At 42.3% G+C, this 24,003-nt stretch overlaps 1 protein-coding gene across 1 annotated transcript in view; it reads left to right on the forward strand.

The window, feature by feature from the left end:
- Positions 1-49: 49 nt before the first annotated feature.
- The window catches only part of srp68 (signal recognition particle 68), a 42,173-nt gene continuing 18,219 nt past the window's right edge, over positions 50-24,003 (forward strand). Inside the window, exons 1-9 of the mRNA XM_078401135.1 lie at positions 50-177; positions 3,222-3,288; positions 4,136-4,249; positions 5,783-5,978; positions 6,276-6,358; positions 7,452-7,561; positions 10,372-10,442; positions 11,205-11,345; positions 22,596-22,694. Of these exons, the coding sequence (XP_078257261.1) occupies positions 99-177; positions 3,222-3,288; positions 4,136-4,249; positions 5,783-5,978; positions 6,276-6,358; positions 7,452-7,561; positions 10,372-10,442; positions 11,205-11,345; positions 22,596-22,694 (960 nt within the window). The 5' untranslated portion in view covers positions 50-98. The remainder of the gene's footprint in view (positions 178-3,221; positions 3,289-4,135; positions 4,250-5,782; positions 5,979-6,275; positions 6,359-7,451; positions 7,562-10,371; positions 10,443-11,204; positions 11,346-22,595; positions 22,695-24,003) is intronic.

The following is a 24,003-nucleotide window of genomic DNA, read 5'->3' on the forward strand; positions in this document are numbered from 1 at the left end:
GCAGAGGTTTCAGTTCCTCCAGTATCCCGGCGTGCCGAGCGGCCGTCGCCCGGCCTCTGGTCCTCCACTATCCCGGCGTGCTTCAGCTGCGAGCGATCATGGCGGCATTTCGGGAGGATGCAGGAGAAGATAAAGAGAACCGAGTGGTGGAAGTGGGCGCTACCCTCAGTTTGGAAAGTATCCTTTGCCCGAATAGAGTGCTGATCAAGGCTCGCCGAGAGAGCGACGCGCCTGTTGATAGAGTGGGGTAGGGTGACGGGCAGCGCCCTTAGCAGACCTGGTGTGACCGACCATAAGGATTACGTGTCAGTCCGGGGTCTGAAGTCAGGGAGAGAACGCATTCTGAATGTGGGAAGTGGCGGTGAAATGGGGACAAGTTGGCGCCATACGGTATAGGCAGACACGCGACTATGTGATCAGAAAGCTTTTCATAAATCTCCTCGGCTAGACTTCACAGCCGACCATCATTTAGAAGCTGTTGGGTTCAGTGTCATCTGATAATTGCCATCTTTTAGACAATATGAAGTAACTATTAAGTTGTACGCTATCTGGTATTGATTGAGCAATGTGTTGAGTTGTACTCTAACTTACAAGTGTCAAACAAACTAAGAGTATTTCCAGTCGACAGTACGTGAAAATTAAGGTTAGGATGGGAATTTGAGTATTATAAAATTTAGGGGTGAAATGATTAGTCATTGATTATATCGTGTTCTAAATTGGTTGGGTATTTCTATGTTAAAAGGAAGAAAGCAACAAAAGTAACTGTGTCCCTTAGTCCAAATAGCTGGAGAAATAATGGGTAATAAAGGAATTGCTTAGTTTTCATTTATAAATATAGCATAGAAGCAGCCCACCAAGTCCACATCAACCATTTACGTTAGTTCAATGTTATCCCACTTTTGCATCCAATCCCCACATATTAGGGGCAATTTACAGAGGCCAATTAACCTACAAACCTGGAGAAACCTAGGCTGCTTCTATGCTATATCTATAAATGAACAAAAGTCAATAGAAAACAAATAATTCACAAAATAGTAGGGTGTATTGAGAGTGAAGAACAAAGCAAACAGAATGCTGAAGAATTGTGGAAAATAAAAGCAGTCAAAAACCAAGGACCTGTAGCAGCTAGCCTGGGCATATAGAGTGTTTGGAACTGTGCAACCACGAATTGTAATCCATGGTGGGAAAAATATGGGTAAAATATAATTGCTAAAATTAGGATGCCCAGGTGGTTTTGTTAAAGAAGAATAGTTATTTTTAAAGGGTTTTACTAAGAAGCCACGTAAAAGTTTGTAAAGTAACAGCTCGCATAGCTGAAGCAAGATAGGTACAGAGCAAGGATTGATTAAAAGAAGAGATGGACACTGGGGTTTAGCAACTTCAAGTTACCCCGGCATTCCTTTTCTCTCCATCCCTCCCCCACCCAAGTCGCACCAGCTTCTCCTTTTCTCCCAACAAACAGCTAACAATGGCCTGTTTCCTTTATCATCTTTACTTTTTTGCATATCTTTCATTCATTGTTCTATATCTCTCTACATCATCGTCTATAACTTTTGATTCCCTTTCCCCAGACGAGTCTGAAGAAGGGTCTCAACCCGAAACGTCACCCATTCCTTCTCTCCAGGGATGCTGCCTGTCTCGCTGAGTTACTCCAACTTTTTATGTCTATCTTGGGTTTAAACCAGCTTCTGCAGTTCATTCCTAAACACAATGAGTTTCCTCTGGGTGCACTGGTTTCTTGATGCATTCCAAAGGCGCCTGGGTAGGTAACTTAATTGCCCCTGATATGTAGATGAGTGGTATATGTAGAACAGGAAAGCAGAGTATTACCTGAATGGTGGCCAATTAGGAAAAAGGAAGATGCAACGTGACCTGGGTGTCATGGTGCACCAGTCATTGAAAGCAAGCGTGCAGGTGCAGCAGGCAGTGAAGAAAGCGAATGGTATGTTAGCATTCATAGCAAGAGGATTTGAGTATAGGAGCAGGGAGGTTCTGCTGCAGTTGTACAGGGCCTTGGTGAGACCGCACCTGGAGTATTGTGTACAGTTTTGGTCTCCTAATCTGAGGAAAGACATTCTAGCCTTAGAGGGAGTACAGAGAAGGTTCACCAGATTGATCCCTGGGATGGCAGGACTTTCATATGAAGAAAGACTGGATAGACTAGGCTTATACTCGCTGGAATTTAGAAGACTGAGGGGGGATCTTATTGAAATATATAAAATTCTTAAGGGGTTGGAGAGGCAAGATGCGGGAAGATTGTTCCCGATGTTGGGGAAGTCCAGAACCAGGGGTCACAGCTTAAGAATAAGGGGGAAGTCTTTTAGGACCGAGATGAGAAAACATTTCTTCACACAGAGAGTGGTGAGTCTGTGGAATTCTCTGTCACAGAAGGTAGTTGAGGCCAGTTCATTGGCTATATTTAAGAGGGAGTTAGATGTGGCCCTTGTGGCTAAAGGGATCAGGGGGTATGGAGAGAAGGCAGGTACAGGTTACTGAGCTGGATGATCAGCCATGATCATATTGAATGGCGGTGCAGGCTCGAAGGGCCGAATGGCCTACTCCTGCACCTATTTTCTATGTTTAATCTGGGATGATCCTGTGTGAGGGAAAATGAAATGGAATTTGTGTTGGTGCAGTATAAGTAGATTCTTGCTAGTTGGTGTAGATTTGGCAGGCTGATGGGTGTTTTTCCACGTCATGTCACTGATTCCAGGAACAGCAGATAATTGGGAAGGTTAATGAAATACTGTAACTGTTCAATAACTGTTTCATGTAATCATATGTAATCATATATCTGTAGGGATGTGTCTTATTAAAACCATTCAAAGCAATCATGATGCCACAACAAGAGTATTAAGTTGGGCAGCATTAGGGGGGGATGAAATATTTTCAACTTTATAGTTGGAATAGTTGCAGAATTTCAGCCAAACATTACAACCATCTGAATGAGTTTGATACCTATAAGAGTTTTTCTGAGCTTGCAGAACTTGGCAAAGCAGTTATTTGAATGTAACTGGAACTTTCTAGATGTCTCTCCTGTAACACTGCTCAAATATATTGTTCAGCACGAGATGTAAGCACTCTTATACCAGCCATAGTGAGACCCAAGTGTATTGTTTTCCCCCTCAGTTGTAAGCTCCTCTGAATTCCGCAAAGCATTTGAAGCAGAGACTCCCCTGCAGATATTTCACATCCCGTTTTCCTTAATGTTTGAATTCTAGTCTTGCAGATCATCAAGGAATCTCAGCAACAGCATGGTCTACGTCATGAAGACTACCAGAGATACAGGTCAGTGGAGATCTTCTGTTGGTTATGGGTAAGGGTCACAGAGGGATATGCAGCACCTAGCTGCCTCTGATGAACTTGCACATGCTAAGTAATGATCAGATTACAGTGCAATTAGTGTGGCATGATTTTCTCCGGTATGGTGGGTGCCATTCAACTAAAAGTAGTTTAGTTTAAAGATACAGCATGGAAACAGGCCCTTCGGGCCAACAAGTCTATGCTGACTAGAGATCACCCATTCTATCCTGGACACAAAAGCTAATTAATCTCCAAAAGTACATGTCTTTGGAATGTGGGAGTAAACCGGAGCACCCGGAGAAAACCCACGCGGTCACAGGTAGAACGGACAAACTACACACAGCACCTGTAGTCAGGATTGAACCTGGGTCTCTGGCACTTTGAGACAGCAGCTTTACCGCTGCGCCACTATGCCGCCCACTCCAGTGTCTCAACTATTCCTCCTTTGTTATTATTTTTCAGAACCATTTTCTCTGGTGGAGACATATGGAAAGCACTTACTAGTTCTTTAACGGTGCTCTTAGCATCTGTACACAGACCCAATTTTGCCCTTCTGTTCTTACTCCAGTTACTTATTCATCTGCCTTATATTTCTATTTATGTACTCACGAATGCTTCAATTAAAATGAATCTTGAATGTTAAAGAAAAAAATTGCAGGGCTTTGTAGGGGACAAGCAGGGCAATGAGAGTAATTGGGTAGCACAGATATAACAGGAAAATGATTTATTTTGTATAAGTTGCAGTTTGGCTATGGCACTGTATTTGTATTAATTGTTGGAACTACGCTAGAATTGGCTGACCTATATTAACGTTTTCTTTGGATTATATTAGGGGCTACTGTTCGCGCAGACTTCGCCGTCTCAGGAAGGCACTTGGCTTTAAAATGGGAAACCGTCACAAGTTCATAGGCAAGAAGGTCACAGTGGAGATTCTGTCAGACAGCAGGTAGGAGACCGGAGAATGATACTATTCTAATCTTCATTTTCACTGTGCAGGTTCGTAACGTAGGGAAGCAGGTTCTTCAGCCAACCAGTCTATGCCAACTGCCAAGCACCCATTTATGCCAGTCTTACACTAACCTCACATTCACTCATTCCAATCAAATTCCATCGGGTTCTACTGCTTGTCCATACACGAGGCAATTTACAGTGGCCAATTAACCTACTAGCCCATGTCTTTGAATTGTCTCCTCCGTGGTTTTCTTTGCTAAACACAGATGTAAAGTATAAATGATGGCAATAGTTGTGGCTCAATGCATTCCTGTAAGGCCTTCACAACCATAATCTCTCCCAATTTGAATTCCTGTCATATTGCATGTACTCTTTCTCCTCACATTTAGCCAGGTTCTGTTCCATTGAGCTAAATGGTTTATTCACATGCGAATCAAACACTTGCGCAATAAAAGTAACTGCGATCTCCACAATGCGAGAACTTGTTATTGCAATTACCAACTTTAGACGAAACTTTAAACTTAAGCCATTTGTGTTCTCTTGGGGAATTAAATAATCCAATTTGAGATCTTGGTGCCTGGGCATCAGGAACACACAGAAACCCAGCATAAATAGAAGGACCGGGCTACCTTGCAACTCCCACCCACCCATCAGACCTATCGGAGTCTGCAAACTGGAATGCAGGTTATCCTCAATCAGGGGAACTGCCTAGAACAAGACAAATATTTAGACTTTAGGGATACACCGTGGAAACAAGCCCTTTGGCCCACTGTCCACACCGACCAGCGATCCCCATACACTAGCACTCTCCTACACACTAGGGACAATTTACTATTTCACTAAAGCAAATTGACCTACAAGCCTGTATGTCTTTGGAGTGTGGGAGGAAACCTGGAGGAATCCAATGTGGTCACAGGGAAAACATTCAAACTCTACAGGCAGCACCCGTGGTTAGGATCAACCCCGTTTCTCTGGCGCTATAAGGCATTAACTCTACTGCAGTGCCACTCTGCTGCACAATGAAGAAAACGATGGGAATTATCTGTAGATTACTGGTTGGTATTTACCATCAATCGTAATTAAAAGTTCCTTTGGTCATTTAGAACTCGGTAGGTTTCCTGCACTACAACAACGATCAACCGTCCAAGCTTTATTCTTGGATGTTAACCATATTGAGTCGTCTTGTGGCCATGAAAAGTACAATGTAAATTCAACTCCTATAAAGACACCAAGGCACAAATGGAGGTGCAGATGTCACTAAAGCTTGGTTAAAGTTAAACTTAAAGTTAGTAATGTTTAAAGAAAGAATTGATAGGCTTGAGCCATACATTTTTAAAATCATTTTCATGTGCTGAAGCAAAGAATGTTTCCACGTGCTCCTAGAATGACCATTTAAACTCTCTTCAACTCTAAATTCTGGGAAGTACTTTCAGCACTAATTAATTACGATAAATTCAGACAATTTTGGATTCAACCATTATCGCTGTTTAGCCAAACACTTTTTCAAATCGTTTTGTCTCTTTCTTAGGTATTTGCTGCTGGTTCTAATGGATGCAGAACGAGCCTGGAGCTATGCCATGCAGCTGAAACAAGAAGCAAACACTGAACCTCGCAAACGCTTTCACTTGTTCTCTCGACTCAGGAAAGCTGTCAAACATGCAGAAGAGCTGGAACACCTATGTGATAGCAATTGTGTTGATGCTAAAACAAAATTAGAAGCTCAGGTAAAAGGCAGTAGTATTGATCAGGAAATGTTCATTGAAGTGTTCTGGGTGGAGTGTACATATCTTATTGGTTTTGTTTCTTATTGATTCTGTTCGTTTTTATGTACCACTCATAGAGCTAGTTCCTTTTAGTTTTTGTTACAATTAGAGACACAGTTTTGATTTGCTTTAAACTAAACCATAATGTAGCATATTTGGATCTACAGTGGTTCTGTCATCTGCTGCTTCAGTTCCTAGCTTGAAAAGCCAGTAGAGGAAAAATGTCTTACCATGCTGACTGCTTTGCAAATTTTTCAGGCATACACTGCCTATCTTAAAGGCATGCTGAGTTTTGAATTGCAAGAATGGAAAGGTGCAATGGAGGCATTACACAAATGCAAGTAAGTGATTTTGTTTTCTTTCATGTGTGGCTATGTTTGCCTTGCCAGTTCCTATCAATGTTCTGTCTCCATTATTTCTGTCCACATCAATTCAGCATTTTGTTGCTCCCATTGGCCATAATTAGAGGTGATTAGTCATAACTAATATGGCTAAAAATTCCCACAAAGCAGGGATTTTCAAAAATTTATCCCAGCATCTAAGCAGTTATTTTCATAAATTTCCAAGTCAGTAATTTGGCGGAAGAAGTAGTAGAAATTAGGAACTGTAGAAGCTGGTTTACAAAAGGAGACACAGTGTTGGAGTAACTCAGCGGGTCAGGCAGCATCTCTGGAGAAAATGGATAGTTGGGACTCTTCTTCAGACTGATTGTGTTGCGGGTAAGGGAGGGAGAAAGTTGGCAGAGAGGAGGGGCAGGACATAGCATGGCCATTGATAGGTGGGTACAGGTGAGGGGGTTTTGGATAGGTAGATGGGTGGGCAAAGGTCAGAGATGAAAAGACTAAAAGTTTGAGATATGAATAGCAGAGTTGCAAATTATGAAGCCAGAGGAAGGAATGTAGGTGGGGGGGAGGGGAGAATGGGTGCGACTCCTTTTCGCCTTTATTCTTTTCATCTCTGGCCTTTGTGTAACCATCTGCCTATCCAAACCCCCCTTCTACATCCACCTACATCCATCATTCACCACATTTTGTACTGCTCCTTCGCTCTTCCAGCTTTTCCCTCCCCCCCCCCCCCCCCACCGTCACCACAATCAGCTTGAAGAGGGGTTCTGACCCATAATATCACCGATACATGGTCTCCAATAATTTGAAGAACTGCTTTCCCATGATCATGTGACATGGGATCAGAGGCATATGGTACTTTGCCAAAAGGTTGGAGTTAGAGGATTAGGCAGATATGATAGTGGTGTTTAACAGACTTTTGGAGAGGCACATGATATGCAGAGATGGAGTGCTATGTATTATGTGCAGTCAGATAAGAGTAGAGTCATGTTCAGCAAGGATATTTTGAGACAATGGGCTTCTTCTTGTCTTGTGCTGTGCTGTTCTTTGTGTGTAGTTTTGAACCCTAATTTTCACTTCATTTCAATAGAACCATCTACGAGAAGCTTGCCAGTGCATTCACAGATGAGCAGGCAGTGTTATACCGTCAACGAGTGGAGGAAATCTCGCCGAACATCCGTTACTGTGATTATAACATAGGTAAGATCATGGGGACTTGAAGCATATACCAAAATCCTTCCAGAGTAAGTGGCATTAGAGGAGATCACTTGATGTATACGATCCTGGAGTTCTTGAGGAGAAGAAAGTATCAGTGACAGGTATATATGCTGAGATGAATCTCAGTGGTGCAGCTTTCCGTTGCCTTCTCTAAGTGGATGTTCTTTGTGAATGAGCTCTAATTCTTTTGAACTGGGTTGTGGGGGTCGGTCAGCTTAATCTTTCCTTCGTATAATAAACATGCCAACCTAGGAATCATTCTCCCTTCATCACAAGTATATGTTTCCATAAGTTGGGAGACCGTTGATGTTCACTGTATTCCAGTTGCGGTTTCACCAGGGGCCTGTATAATTTGGATCTACGTCCCAAAAGGCAATAAAGGGGACTTTTTCCTGGTTGGCTGCCAATGACTATTGGTGTTCCGCAGGGGTTGGTGCTGGGGCCGCTACTCTTCGCAATGTATATCAATGATTTGGATGAGGGAATTGAAAGGTTTGTGGCCAAGCTTGCTGATGATACGAAGATAGGTGGAGGGGCAGGTAGTGTAGAGAAAGCAGGGGCTCTGCAGAAGGACTTCGACAGGTTGGGAGAGTGGGGAGACAATTCAGAAATCGGAGAAGCAAAGAGATTTGGGAGTGCTGGTGCTGAAAGTTTTTTAAATGGCACTAATGTATCTGCTTAAACCACCACCCCCGGCAGTAAATTCCAGGCACTGGGGGGGGGGGGGGGGGGGGGGGGGGACACACTTGCCATGCACATCTCCTTTAAACTTTGGCCCTCTCACCTTAAACTATGCCCTTGAGTAGTTGATTTTTCCATCCTGGAAAAAAAGATTCTGACTGTCTACCCTATCAATGTCTCATAATGTAAAGGCATCCTGTTCATATGTACTATCCTGATATGCTCTGCTCGTCATTACCACATTCCAGTCTTAAGCTGTGCTTTGTCGTTTCTCTAATTTTCTACATTACCCTGCATTGGGATCGCAATCTTTCCCTCCACTCCTTCCTATTTGTTTAGCTTATCCACGCAAACCTCAAAAACCTTGTACCTATTGTAAAAGAGAAAGGCTTGAAGCTTCTGTAACAACCCAATTCCAGTCTGAAGAAGGGTCTCGATCCAAAACGCCACCCATTCCTTCCCGCCAGAGATGCTGCCTGTCCCACTGAGTTACTCCAGCATTTGGTGTCTACCTTCGATTGAATCTAACTTCTGAATTCTCTTGCCTGCCTTGTGTGAAGTTGAACCACCCTGTTCCTCCTGACTGACCAGTTCTACACTATGTAACCTGGAACCCAGCATAATGTATCCAGATACCTTTCTCTGCATGATGCTTCACAATGCCATATTCTGAGATTCAAGCTCACCAACATTGAATCAAAATTAATTCATGTGCAAATTGCATTTGTGATAGTCATAGATTCCAATGTTTTCATTGCTATCCACATATTACAGCTGCATTGCATCACTGAACTTGCCATGCCTATTTTTTAATTATTTGTATTATTTTACTCAATTTTGTCATAATTGTCTTATTCACTGAAGTCCTTTACTCGCCAGTGTCCATGGAAACTGCACTCATTAAACATTGCTCAAGCCAATTACCTGAGATACTAACTGCCAAATTACCAAAAATCAACACTGTGGAATGACATAAGCATGCTCCTATTATAATTGGTAGTTATTATGTTCATAACCCCGTTAAATTAAAATAAGCTAAAATAAGGCTTCTGAACTCATAAACACATTTCAAATCATATATGTTGATTATTTTTAATATTGTCTTTTTACCTATTTTTAATATTGTCTTTTTACCTTACTAATGTCATTTTTTAAATCTTATTTATCCTTGGAATATTACTTGGAATATTATTTATCCTTGGAATGTGTGTTTTAGTTAGAGATGCGGAAACAGGCCCATCAGCCCGCCAGGTCCGCGCCGATCAGCGATCCCCACACACTAACACTATCCCCCACACACTAGGAACAATTTACATTTATACCAAGCCAATTAACCAACAAACCTGTACGTCTTTGGATTGTGGGGGGAAACCGAAAATCTTTGAGAAAACCCACATTGTCACGGGGAGAATGTACAAAAACTATAATACAATTATAGTACTACTAATGTAGTTCTGGAACGAACCCAGGTCTCTGGTGCTGTAAGGCAGCAACTCTACCGTCGTGCCACCTTGGTGCTCCTGTGTTGATGATCATTAAGGAGAAATTGTTATTGCCAATTTGTAATAATTGTGGTCTGCAGACGAGGAAGTCAAGGTTCCAATTACATGTGCAGAGTCCTATTTCCCTAAGTTTAATGTTTAGAGGAAATGGTGTGACATGTCGAGCTATAGCCATTGAGCAACAATCTGGCCTAAGTGTTCTTATTGTCCTAGTAGTTCAGTACAGAGTGGAGAGCCAACATCCCCCTTTGATCTGTTGTGGTAATAGGCAAATTATAATGGGTCCAAGTCCTTACTAAGGTTGAAATGCGTCACAACCAATCTCAAAACACTTCACCATGCATGTCTCCTTGCTCTTCTTGGATAGTAGTATTATGTATGTTTTAAAGCAGGTGGGGACGAATTATACATAGTGCAGCCTGATGTCTGGGGTTGCATTGGTTAGTGGCTTGTACCTTTTGACCTATTTGCTATAAACTCAAATGGTGCATTCTGGAGGATCATTTGGAAATAATTAGTCGCTAAAGTTTTATTTCATTGTCGGTATAAGTGACAATGCACATTGAAGAACATCTGTATGATTATTAAACATTCTCTATTTGTGGCCAGGTGACCAGACTGCAATAAAGGAGCTGATTCAGATGCGCATGAAATCAGGAGAAAGTGGTGGACTATTGGATGTAAGGAATTGCTGCTTTTAATTTGTTTATAATTGCGAGACTGAATCGGATATCATTGGATGTAACCCCCAGCTCTTGGGAGTAAAAGAACAGAGAAATTTAACTCTATGTTCAGAATATTGCCTGGGAAAACTGTGATGTATGTTCTTTAAATCAAGGTTCAAACTTGATGTGAGGAATATGCTTTCACTGCCCTATATGGTTAATATTAGTGATTTTAATTTAATATCTTAGTGGTGCTTTTTTGATAAAACAGCTCCCTCACATTAGTGCCATTCACTACTAATCTGCTTTTGCTTCCGTTGGAATAGTTTACCATCCATTTCCTCAGCTATGTTAACTTAATATTGAGTTAACTTTAATTTGTCAACCATTTCGATTAAATGCCCATTAAATTTTGTTTCAAAATAAATTTGCTCTTTCCATTTATATTTTAAAAAACACATGGCATATTAGGTTAATTTCTACCTTTGCTTGCTTTTCTTGGCCTGTTCAGTCCAACTTCTTTGGCACCTTGTGGTTACAATTGAAGCTTTGCACTCAATTCTAGTCCCATTATTGAGCCATCAAAATTTACAATGTAAAAGGAGGCCACCTTGCAATTTATTAGGGATATTTCTAGTTCTGCATTAGTCTGCAGTGATTCACTGTAGATTTCAAGTTTCTAACCTAAGTGAAGAAATAGCAAGATCTGTTGGTACAAGAAAGGTATTTTTATTTGACTGAACTGGAAATTAATTTAGACTTTTCTGCAACATCCAGACTCTGCTAACGCAGACCAGAGCCAAGCATGCCGCCTCTATGAGCGAAGTGAAATGGAGGGGCCGGGTTATCCCAGTGAAAATCGACAAAGTGCGCATCTTCCTTCTTGGACTAGCAGACAATGAAGCAGCAATTGCACAGGTATGACTTTTTGGAGAAGCAAGCTGGCGGTCTGCTAATGTTCCTTGGTTGAGCACAGCAAAAAGGATAAATTTGTAAACTGCAGGCTGGCGTGCTATGCATCAGTGGCAGTGAAGTTCGTAAAGATTCTGAGAGATAAGATTTGTATTCACTTGGAACGACAGGGATTGATTAGGAGTCGGCGTGAAATTGTGGTGGGGAGATCATTTCTGCTATCGTTCATGATGGGACTTTAGAGATGCGACGTGGAAAGAGGCTCTTCAGCCCACCGAGTCCGTGCCGATCAGTGCTCACCCTATAGACTGGCACTAACCTACTACACACTAGGAACAATTTACAGAACCCAATTTACAGAAGCCTGCAAACCTGTTTGTCTTTGGAGAATGGGAGAAAACCTGCACATTTGGAGAAAACCCACGCGGTTAGAGGAAGTAGAAGGTAATGGTGGATGAGTGTTATTCTGACTGGAAGTCTGTAGCGAGTGATGAATTTATATATAAATGACTTGAGCGAGAATGCAAGTTGTCTGAATAGTAAGTTTGCAGATGACGTTACCACTTTTCTAGCTTTCACCCCTCTACCCCCCCCCCCCCCCCCGATACAATGCAGGACTGAGATAGGAAGTCGGTGCGAAGAAAAGCTTAGTGGACAGGAGCGAGAAAGGACTGATGGATTGAATTGCGTTTATATTAATGACAGGCCTGACGGGTAAGGCGGATGAACTCTGGGTGTGAATAGGTATGTGTGACTGTAATATTGTAGCTATTAGGAAAACCAGACTAAGAGAGGGACAGGACTGGGAGCTTAATGTTCATGGTACAGGTTCTATAGGGTGTTGCTTTATTGATTAAAGGGAATGTCATGCCATTAGTCTGAGATGTCATTACTTACGTCATATTACTTTGTAGAGTGAAGTTATATCAGTGGAGCCAAGAAATAAAAAGGGCATGATCACCTTGTTGGGAGTGTACTAACGCCCCCCAAATAGCCAACATGAATTTAAAATGTGATAATAAGCCAGGGCAGCTGCAGCACAAATAGGGTTGTCATAGTGGGGCATTATAACTTTCCCAATATAGACTGGGACTGTCACATTGCCAAGGGCTTAGATGAGGTGGAATTGGAGAAATATGTTTCCTCAGGCATGTAGAGGGTCCTACACGGAGGCGGCAAAACTTGATCAACTCTTAAGAAATTGGGAAGTGCCTGTGATGAGTCTTTTGGGACCAGTAACTATTCTATTAGCATTAAAATGGTTATGGATAAAGACAGGGTAGGCTCACAAGTTAAAATTCTAAATTGGAGCAAACTTTGATGGTATTCAACAGAAACCTGCTGAAGTTGATTGAAGTAGGTTGTTCGCGGAAAAAGGAACATCTGGAAAGTAGGATACTTTTAGAAGTGTGATGATGCAAGGCATGCATGTTCCTGTTGGAGTAAAGGGCAAGGCAGGTGGGAGTAAAGGAGTTTGGATGAAGAGAGAAATTGAGACTGTGCACAAGAAAAAGGAGGCATGGGACAGATTTTGGCAGCAGGAATCAAGTGTTTTTAGACAGGATCAAGTTTTTTTAACAAGGAATGGTGGGGGCCTGGAATGCATTGCCGAGGGTAAGGTGGAGGCCGATACAAAAGTGGCTTATAAGATGCTTTTAGATAGACACATGGATGTGCAAGGAATATAGGGATATGGATCATAATCAGTTTAATTGAATATTATGTTCAGCGTGAGCATTGTGGGCCAAAGGGCTCGTTTCTATTCTGCACTGTTCTATGTTCTAGTTGGGCAAGTGGGCTGAAGAATGGTTTGTGCAGTTTACTGTAGATGTGCAAGGTGTTGTATTTTGGAAGTCAAACCAGGGCAGGACCTTCACAGTAAATGTTAGAGCCCTGGGGTGTGTTGTGGAGCAGAGGTATCTCGGAGTGCAGGTACATTTTTCCTTGAAATTGACGTCACAAGTAGATAGGATGATCAAAAAGGCTTTTGATGCATTGGCCTTCATCAGTTAGGATATTGAGTATTGAAGGTTGGATGTTATGTTACAGTTGTACAAGAAGTTAGTGAGGCTGCATTTGAAGAATTTTGTTCTGTTTTTGGTCACCTTGCTATTGGATGAGTGTTGTTAAGATAGAAAGAGTGCAGAGAAAATGTATAAAGACGTTGCCATGACTCAAGGGCCTGAGATATAGGGAAAGCTTGGGCAGGCTATAACTTATTCCTTAGAGCGCAGGAAGCTGAGGGGTGATCTTATAAAGGTTTATAAGATCATGAGGGGAATAGATAGGCTGAACCCAGAGTAGGGGAATCAAGAACCAGGGAACATAGTTTTAAGATGAGAGGGGAAAGATTTAATAGGTTTCTCATGCAAAGGGTGGTGGGTATGTGCAATAAGCTGCCAGAAGAGGTAGTTGAGGCTGGTATTATGCCAACATTTAAAAAAACATTTAGATGGGTACATGGGTAGAAAAAAGTGGAGTGATATGGGCCAATCGCAGGCAGGTATGTCATTTTGGTCAGCTTGGGCAAGGTGGTCGATGGGCCTGTTTCCGTGCTCTGACTTTGACTCCGTGATAGGTGCATACAGGTGAGGGGGCTTTGATTGGCAGATAGGGCAGGGTGATTGGAGTGCAGGGAGGTAGTGGGAGAAATGAATGTGCATCAAGGTGGGAGCATCATAGGAAAGCAAGGGGCAGTCCCATTCCCCCTCCTGAGTCACCATGTTCCATTTAGTTACAGTGTTGGCAGGCAATAACAAGTTTGGATTTCTAAAGTCTATAGGTAGAAATGAGGTGATGGAAGGCAGAGAGGAACACTGGAGATAATGGAGGAAGGAGTTAAGATAACGGTACATTACATTTCTGTCTTCATGGGCCAACACCCTATTTACCAGCTCACAGTGCTATCAAGATTAGAGGGTCAGAGGGCTACTGCCACCTTTAGACATGGATAGTAGATACAATCTTGGTATTGAAGCCCACATTCAAGGACAGATATGTGATGAAGTCCAGACAATAAAGCAACATTTTAAAAACTACAGATGCTGAAAATCTGAAAAGAATGCTAAGCAGGTCAGACAAAATGCAGCAAGTGAATTGGAGGTAACGTTTCGCATAACACAATGAAGCATTTGCAATGCATTTTTGGGTAGGTGCACATTTCTGCACATTTGTGGAAGTAAGGTCATTGCTGCCAATAGGTGGCAGTGTGCACCTTTTGATCATTTGGTCATTTCATTTGTGGCAATATGTGGGCCATGCTATCTTGCCAAAGCCAGAACCAGTCATAAGGTAGTTTCAAGGTTAACTTGGAAATAGTTGATACATGTCCTGTAGCCCAGAAGGGTAGATGTGAGAATGTTGCCCTACCCATGGTATATGTCTACTTCAGTACCGTAGTCCTTGATAAGGACAGAGAATTATTGATTTTGAAATGTAGGCTTCTTACCTTTTACAAAGTCACTCTTGCCCCTGCAAGTGATGAATCATAGCTTGCTGTTTTGTTTGATCAAGTGCACTCCAAGTGAGAGCAATTGAAGCATTGGTAAAGAAGTATTTGTACTCATTAATCTTAAATAACCAAAGCTAAGAACGAATACAACAAAGCATATGCAAGGAAAGAAACCTGTGCAAACACTTGAATCTCTGGCCCAGGGTGATGTTGAGACTGGAAGATAAAACTTGGTATCTCCCTTTTGATGGTTGTCATCTTAAATTCATTCCCAGTTTATTTTTCTGTTATTCTCTTTTAAAATTAAGTTATGCAGTTTTGTTGAATGGTTTATTGACTTTTATTGGGTAGTGCTTGACAATATCTTTCCTACAACATGGTGCCCAGACCTGAACATCTATATACTAAAACTCTCATTTGCTCAGCAACAGTGGGAGAGCCGCCACCGTCTATCACTGAACATCCCCGCACCGGGACGGGACAGGACTCTTAACCCCGCCCCCCTCCCCTCAGCTCCACCAATGGCAGCCGCCCGGGCTGGGAGGCGGGTTGCTACGGCAACCGTGGATTGTTCCCGGGAGGGGGGAGGAAGGAGGTGGGGGAGGGAGGTGGGGGAGGGAGGGGTGGAATGGGTGGAATGGGGGAGTGGGGAGGAGAGTGTGCTGCACCAATGTAGGAGTGGTTTGGGCCCAACGGGTCCACTTGGTCTAGTAATACTCTAAATGCGGTCTCACCCACGTCTTATACAACTGCAACATGACCTCCCAACTTCTATACTCAATACTCTAACTGATGAAGGCCAATGCGCGAAAAACCTTTTTGACCACCTACCTGTAACTCGACTTCAAGGAACCATGCACCTGCACTCCTAGATCCCTCTGCTCTACAAACACTCCCGAGAGGCCTACCATTCATTGTGTAAGTCCTGCTCTTGTTAGACATCCCAAAATGCAACACTTCACATTTCTCTGTATTAGAATACCATCAACCATTCCTCAGCCCGCCTGGCCAATCGATCATAGAAACAAAAAAAAAGGGCAGGAGTAGGCCAGCACCACCATTTCGAGCCAGCACCACCATTTAATATAGTCATGACTGATCATCTAAAATCAGTGTCCTTTTCCTGCTTTTTCCCCATATCCCTTGATTCCTTTAGCCCTAAGAGCTAAATCTAACTCTCTCTTGAAAACATCCAGTGAATTGGTCTCCACTTCTTTCTGTGGCAGAGAATTCCACAGATTCACAACTCTCTGGGTGATTCAAGATTCTGCTGCAATTTTTCGCAACCATGTTCGCTATCTGCAAAACCACCCACTTTTGTATCATCAGCAAACTTGCTAATCTTGTCCTGTACTCGTCCAAATCATTAATGTAGATGACAAACAGTAAATTCATCAAAGGTTCTTAACTTGCATTACTGTAACAAAAGCATCCAAGCTGAATTTTTTTTTGTACTACCCTTTTGCTGCACCAATTTATCATGCTCTGAATCTGACTGCCAACAACGTTTTGCTGAGATACAGAGAGAATAGGACAGCAGGGTGAGGTGCTAAAAGTGCTGGCATTGGGTCACTGACCATCACACCTCAAACACCTCACCACTGCAAAAATAAATAATCTAGTGCAGAAGAGCCAGAGTTCATCCCAGCAATTGGCTTGTGGTCTACTTTGTCTGTAAAGCACTTGGAGTTACCTGGGAATTGTACGAGGCACTTATTGAATGAAGATCTTTAATTTAATTTGCAAAACCAGCCACACGGTTCTCAGCTTTGGCTGCAGTAGTAATATCACAGAAGTACAAATGATTGTGAATAAATATTTGTGCTCAGGTCCTAAGTAACCAGTACCATTTTTGCAACAATGGGATACTTCATCCGTAATTGGTACTTGTCACAATAACCAGCAACATCCGTCCTTTCCAAATGATCATTCATAAATTAAGTAGAAATAAGGAACTACAGATTGAAGAGCAGGTCCTGACACGAAATGTCACCTATCCATGTTCTCCAGAGAGCCGAGTTACTCCAGCAATTTGTGTCCTCATTTATAAATAAAATATTCAGGACATTTCCTTTTTTGAGAAGGTTCCAGTGACTCATTGCAGACAAGGGTGTGGTGTGTTTGTGTAACCTTTCCAAGTAGCAATTGTAACTCACTGCTAGAAAATGCGAATCTGAATGTTTACACTGAATTGAACAGTGTTCACACTGCTGTATTTATTTGGGGTACAGTCATCTTGCAGTGACTGTAAGCAAGTTAGAGGTATGGTAATTGTTGGGTTGCTGTAGGAGTGGCAGCTCTGTGGAGCTGAAAGCAAATATGCAATTCTCAATTTATGGCAGGGTTTCCCAACCTTTTTCGCCCCGTTTACCCCTTTGCAACTTTTTGAAAGTAAATTTACCCCCACCCTGTTTTGTTCAGTAATTTGACTTTACACTTCTACCATAATAAAGCAACTGACAAACGGGAAATTTTAAAATACTGTTTTTAACATTATTATTTTAAGTTCAAGTAACAATAATAATAGCACATAACAATGTTATTTCACTTATTTATGAACAACTAATGTATACCAGAACCAAACACAGTCAATCAATATGTACAAATCCAGAATCAACAAATTTCCCCCCTGGGTAGGTGAAATTTACTTCTAGTATACTCTATTTTCTATCTATGCATCTACTCTATCTATACACTCGTATGAGATCACCCCTCATCCTCCTGCACTCCAAGGAATAAAATCCTAGCCTGCCCAATTTCTCCCTGTAGCTCAGGCCCTCAAGTCCTGGAACAATTCTTCTCTGCACTCTTTCCAGCTTAACAATATCCTTTTTAAGGTGACCAAAACCAAACATAATATTTCAGATGCTGTCTCACCAACATGGGATAAATGTTTTTTTTTGTCATGTCTGAATTACTTGGGTAGTGCTTGTCAGGATTTACACTGTTCCACTTCTGATTACACTTCTGTTTGTGCTTTTCTGCAGCATTTTCAAGCTGGTTCCTTCTATCATTTCTGCCTGAAAGTAAACACGAGGATTTCTAAATTATAAGCAGTAACTTACCATAGACAAGATGACTAACGTTCTCATTAAATCCAAGTAATGTAGATTTATTTTTTGTTTCGTTTAGACATACAGCGTTGAAACAGGGCCAACGGCCCACTATGTCCATGCTGAGCATCAAACACTGCGCACACTGGTTCCATGTTATTCCACTTTCGCATCCTGCATACTAGGGGCGATTTACAGAACCCAATTAACTTACAAACCCACACATCTTTGGAATGTGGAGGGAAATAAGTGGCAAAAACCACACGGCCACAGGGAGAGCATACAAACTCCACACGGGCATAGTAACATAGAAAATAGGTACAGGAGTAAGACATTTGGCCCTTCGAGCCCGCACCGCCATTCAATATGATCATGGCTGATCATCAAAAAACAGTACCCCGTTCCTGCTTTTCCCTCATAATCCCTTGATTCCGTTAGCCCTAAGAGCTCGCGTGGTCAGGTTTGAACCTGGGTCTGTGGCACTGTGAGGCAGCAGCTTTACCGCTATACTACCCTCCAGCTATTCGATTCGTTGCTGATCTGTTGTGGAATAAGACCGGTCAGGGAAGTGCAGCAGTGGTCTGATCTGCAGTGACGGGCATTGCTCTTAGGCACGGTGTGGAAGGGAAAAGTTAGACAGAGCCATAGACATAGGAAATTTGTCAGTTCAGGGTATAGACAGCAGATTCTGTGGCACCAAGATTCTAGAATGTTGGCATATGTTTAACTTGGCATCCTGTTTGGCAGAAACATTGTGGGCCAAAGATCCCTTTCCTGTGCTGTACTGTTCTATGTTCCATGTTGCCCCGGTGCTAAGGTGCAGGATATCTCTGGCGGTTGCAGAATATTCTCATGGGGAGGGTGAGTAGTGCAGAGGTTGTTGTGCAATTGGACATGGGTAGGAAAAAGGATGAGTTCCTGCAAAGTGAACATTGGAAGGTCAGTTTAGTTTAAAGAAACAGCATGGAAACAGGCCCTTCGGCCGACCGAGTCTACAATGGCCATCCATTACCCGTTCACAGTAGTTCTGTTATCCCTCTTTTGCTTCCACTCCCTACACACTGGGGCAATTTACAGAAGAAAATTAACCTACAAACCCGCACAGATTTGGGACAGAAATCTTTGGAGCACCCAGAGAAAACTCTTGCAGTTACAGGTATCGGCCTGGCAGATACAAAGAATGATGTGCCAGATGTGAAGGGTGACATAAGGGATGTGAAGGCAGCCTTGATAGAAATCTAGAAATATAACTATGGGGAGAGAAAGCAGCGAATCACCAGCCAAGTAGCACAAAATCTAGAATTAAAATCCTGGAATCCAATAAGAAGAAAATAGCATTAGGGAGCTTAGAAAACCCTAATAATAATAATATAATGCGATTTTAGGTAAATTTATTGGTGTTCTTTGAGAATGTTCATTGACAGGTTAACTGCAATGGTACAAGCAGGTTTAGCAGATTTGGATTTTCAAAATATAGAACCAGAGGTCATAGGTTTAAAGTGAAGGGGGAAAGATTTTATGGGAATCTGAGGGGTAGCCTTTTTCACATAATGGGTGTATGGAACGAGCTGTCAGAGGAGGTAGTTGAGGCAGAGACTATCGCAACGTTTAAGACGCGATTAGACAGATACATGGACCGGATACGTTTTGTGGGATATGGGCTAAACGAGGCCAGTGGGGCTAGTGTAGATAGGACATGTTGGTTGGTGTTAGCAAGTTGGGCTGAAGGGCCTGTTTCCACAGCACATGACTACATGTTCTGGGAATATAATTATTCAAAGTGCCAACGCCTTTCCATTCAAATTTCTCATAGATGTGATCTCCCTACACATAAAATGGCTATTTACCAAAATACATTGGCAAAATGACATGAACAATACTTCACTGATCCTAAAGCACGTTCGGCTATCTAGAAGTTATGAAGTTATTACACAAACACAAATTTTCCCCATCATTTCAGTCTGCAGGTCATTAGCAAGGACTAAGGCACATACAACATTTACCATTAGCATTTGTTAGCATTGTTGCATTTTTCATATACCTAACATTGATGTGATATTGGGCATAATTGTTTACAAACCTGCTTAACTAGGTGCCCAACCCAAAGAAGACATGCTGGGTTTGTATGTGAATGTTGCACAGCCTGTTGTACTGGCTAAGAACTTGCTAAAAGGGTGTTAGCTTTTCCAACTCATCTTAGACTCATTCAGCAAGGAATGTTTACCCAACCACACCTGTGTGTGTCATATTTCCATCCTCCTTCACCCCTCGCAAAGTATTGATCAATAATTGTAAATTATTTAAAGAGTTAAATTTATATTGGTGCACAAAAACCACAGCTGAAGCATAGATAAACAAGAAACTGCAGAAGCTGTTTACACAAAGCATTCACGTATCTCAGCGGGTCAGGCAGCATCTCTGGCGAACAAGGGTGGGTGATGTTTCAGCTCGGGACCTTTCTTCAGACTAATTTGTGGTGGAAGAAAGTTGGAAGGGAGAAGAATCAGGACAAAGCCTGGTGAGTTATAGATGGATACAGGTGAGAGGGTTTTGATAGGTAGATGAGAAGACAAAAGGTGCTTGATAATGTTAGAAGTGGTGCAAAATGTGAAGCTGGAGGAAAGAATGTAGGTGGAAGGGAAAAAATGGGTTCAGATGGGGCACTGGGAAGAAACTGGGTGGGGGGTGTTTTTTGTGGGTTACTTAGATTTGCAGAATTCAATGGTCAACATTGAAGTTACTCTTGCACCGTGTGTCATTTTTTTTGAAAAACTGGAATCTGCAGTTCCTCATGTTTAAATTCATGACCACCTTCCCCCTACCTCAGCAACAGCATTCAGTGGTCCTAATGTAGCTACATCGGAAAGATCAAGTGCAGGCTAGTTTGCAGAGTATCTGCATGAAATATAGGTTGGGGGGGAGAGAATGGGTGCACATAGGGAATAGAGGGAGCATGGGAAAGCATTGTGGTTAGTTACCTAAAATGGAAAATTCAATATTGTTAGATTGTAGTAGAATTCGAGGTGATATTCCTCCAGTTTATGTATGGTCTCACTCTGACAATGGAGGCAGCCCTGGACAGAAAGGTCAGAATGGGAATGGCAAGATGAGTTAAAATGGTTAGTAACTGGGAGTTCTACGGGGCCCTTGGCGGCTGAGCACAAGTGCTCGGTGAAACAGTCGCTGAGTCTACGCTTGGTCTTGCAAAGGAGACCACATCAGCAACTACGGATGCAGTAGATGAGGTTAGAGAAGGTGCACGTGAACGCATTTCACCTGGAAAGAATGCTGGGGTCCCTGGATGGATGCAAGAGAGGAGGTATAGGGATAGGTGTTACATCTCCTGTGGTTGCAGTGGAAAGTACCACCATTGTATGACAATTACTTTATAACTGCTTTGAATCCGTGGACTGCTCCATATTCGATGACACTGCAGCAAATCTCGATGAATGTTTTACTGTAGTCGCAGTGTTTGTCAAGTGTGTAGAGGACTGTGTATCAACAAAGATGATATGTATGTTCCCTGACTATAAACCTTAAACAGCGAGCTCCACTCCTAGGTCAAGTCCAAGTCTACAGCATTCAAGTCAAATGGTTCCAAGTGATACAAGAAATCTGTCTATGACCTTCGGAGAGCACTTAAGGATGCACTGTATCTTGTATCATTCTTTGTATCATTCTTTGTATCCTTCCCAATGTAAAGCCAGGAGATGCAACACAGATCTCTACATCTCTTCCCTTGCCTCCATGCAGGGACCCTAACGGCTCTTCCAGGTTAAGCAGGTATTGGCATGCACCTCCTCTAACCTTGTCTATTGCATTACGTGTTCTCGATGTAGCCTCCTCGATGTTGATGAAACCAAATGCAGACTAGCCAACTGTATTGGCAAGCAACTGTGTTTTGTCCCCCATTGCCACCTAGTGATCCTATTTCCCAGCCATTTCAATTCACCTCCCTATCTCCACACTTATCTGTCCTCGGCCTCCCCTGCTGCCAGGATAAGGCCAAACACAAACTAAAGGAGTAGCACCTCAGTACATCCTGAGAGCTTGAACATAAAATCTGTAATTTTAGGTAACTTGGCATTCTGCCATCCCCCATTCCTCAAATTCCCATCCACACACTTATTTCCCATCACACCCCGCCTTCTCACTCACCCCCATAATCTGCCCATCCACAATTCTCTCAGCAGGCCCCTTAGCCCTCAACCCACCTACCTTTGTTCCCGGTTGCTAAACACTTTAATTCCTCCCCCATTCCCATACTGACTTTTCTATCCTGGGTCTCCTCCACTGTCAGAGTGAGGCCCAGTGCAAATTGGGGGAACAGCACTTTATATTTCTCTTAGGCCCCTTGCACCCCAGCGGTAGGCATATTGACTTCTATAACTTCAAGTAACCTTTGCTTTCCCTCTCCATCGCTCCCCCTTCCTAGTTCTCCGACCAGTCTGACTGTCCCCTTGATTAAATCTTATCTCTGTATGCTTCGTTGTCATCCTCTCCCAGCTAACACTGATCTATTCTACATTTTCTATGAACCGCATCCCCTTTGATGTCTCATTCTCACACTTTTCACTTCCTTATCTGTGTCTCCCTCTCCCCTGACTCCGTCTGAAGAAGGGTTTTGAACCGAAATGTCACCCATTCCTTCTATCCAGAGATGCTGCCTGTTCCGCTGAGTTACTCCAGCATTCTATCTTCTATCTGGAAATAGCTGCAGTTGTCTTATTCTCAAATGGTTTTCTGTTACAGACGACAACAGATGAGGCCAAGGAGCGACTGTACGAGAGCTTGTTGAGTGAGTGCCGTGATGCCATTCAGGCAGTTCGTGAGGAGCTGAGGGTTGATCCGGTAAGATTGAGCGAAAGGCTTTTGGAGAAATGTAATAAAGGCTGCTGATGATCATATACTGATATGTGCTAGTGTAGCTGTGAGCAATGAGTCATTTTGAATGAATGAATAAGTTTATTGACCTAGTATGTACACATACAAGGAATGTGCCTTGGTGCTCCGCTCGCAAGTAACAACACGAATATACAGTAAACAATTAAGAATAAAGCATAAAACATTAAAACATTAAGAATACAACATTACAGTTTAAACATGTGAGTGAAATAAACCAGAGTAAAAAGTGACTACAGACTTTTGGATATTGAGTAAAGCTACGACTTGTGGAAAAAAGCTGTTTTTATGTCTGGCTGTGGCGGCTTTTACAGTCTGGAGTCACCTTCCAGAGGGAAGTGCTTCAAAGAGTTTATGGCTAGGGTGAGAAGGATCAGAGATGATCTTGCCCGCTCGCTTCCTGGCCCGTGCAGTGTACAGTTTGTCGCTGGGGGGAAGATTGCAGCCAACAACCTTCTTGGCTGATTTACTCCTCATCATTCAGATCATGGCTAATCGGGTCAGTTCCATCTTTCTGCCTTTGCTCTATTTCTCTTTATAACATTTTTAGATTTTACTCCTAAATAATTTAATATTATGTCCCTGAGTTCCCGGTTTCCCACTAAGGGAAATAATTTCGCGATCTATAAAAAAAAAGCAGTGCTGGAGGAACTCAGCATGTCAGGCAGCATCTGTGGACGGAATGGACGGGCGATGTTCGAGTTGGACCCTTCCGTCACATTTCTCCAGCACTTTTTTTGCTCAAGAGTTCAACAGCTACAGTTTCTTGTTGTCTCTGTCTTAATTTCTCTATTATATAAGATCCTTTTTTCATCTTGAATTGATATCTCTGTCATTTGTACTGAAGGGACTCTGAGGTTATGTTATCTCCAAGCACCTCTACAAAACTGACATTCTTCGAGGTGCAGTGCCTAAAATACTGTACTTTGAGTTTGGTCATTGAATAACATGTTTAATGCTAATCCTGTGTGGTTGGAATGCTGACCTATTAGCAATTAGCTGGGATTTCCATTTTAATATCAAACAAGTGTGGACATTGTGAACCACTTGGACATGTAATGCAAGGAAACAAGGAGTATTGAGTACCATGTAGTAAAGAGCAAATTGATCTTCCTATTCACTTGCATTTATATGTTTTGAGCTGGCATTTTTAGTATGGCAAGTGTAAGAGTGCTAGTATTGGAATGAGATTAAAGGCAGGCAGAAATGAAGGATGGCTAGGGTTAAGGCCATGAAGGAATTGATGAGGAAGAGATAT

The sequence above is a fragment of the Rhinoraja longicauda genome, chromosome 6 (genome assembly GCF_053455715.1).
Source record: "Rhinoraja longicauda isolate Sanriku21f chromosome 6, sRhiLon1.1, whole genome shotgun sequence".
Taxonomy (NCBI): domain Eukaryota; kingdom Metazoa; phylum Chordata; class Chondrichthyes; order Rajiformes; family Arhynchobatidae; genus Rhinoraja; species Rhinoraja longicauda.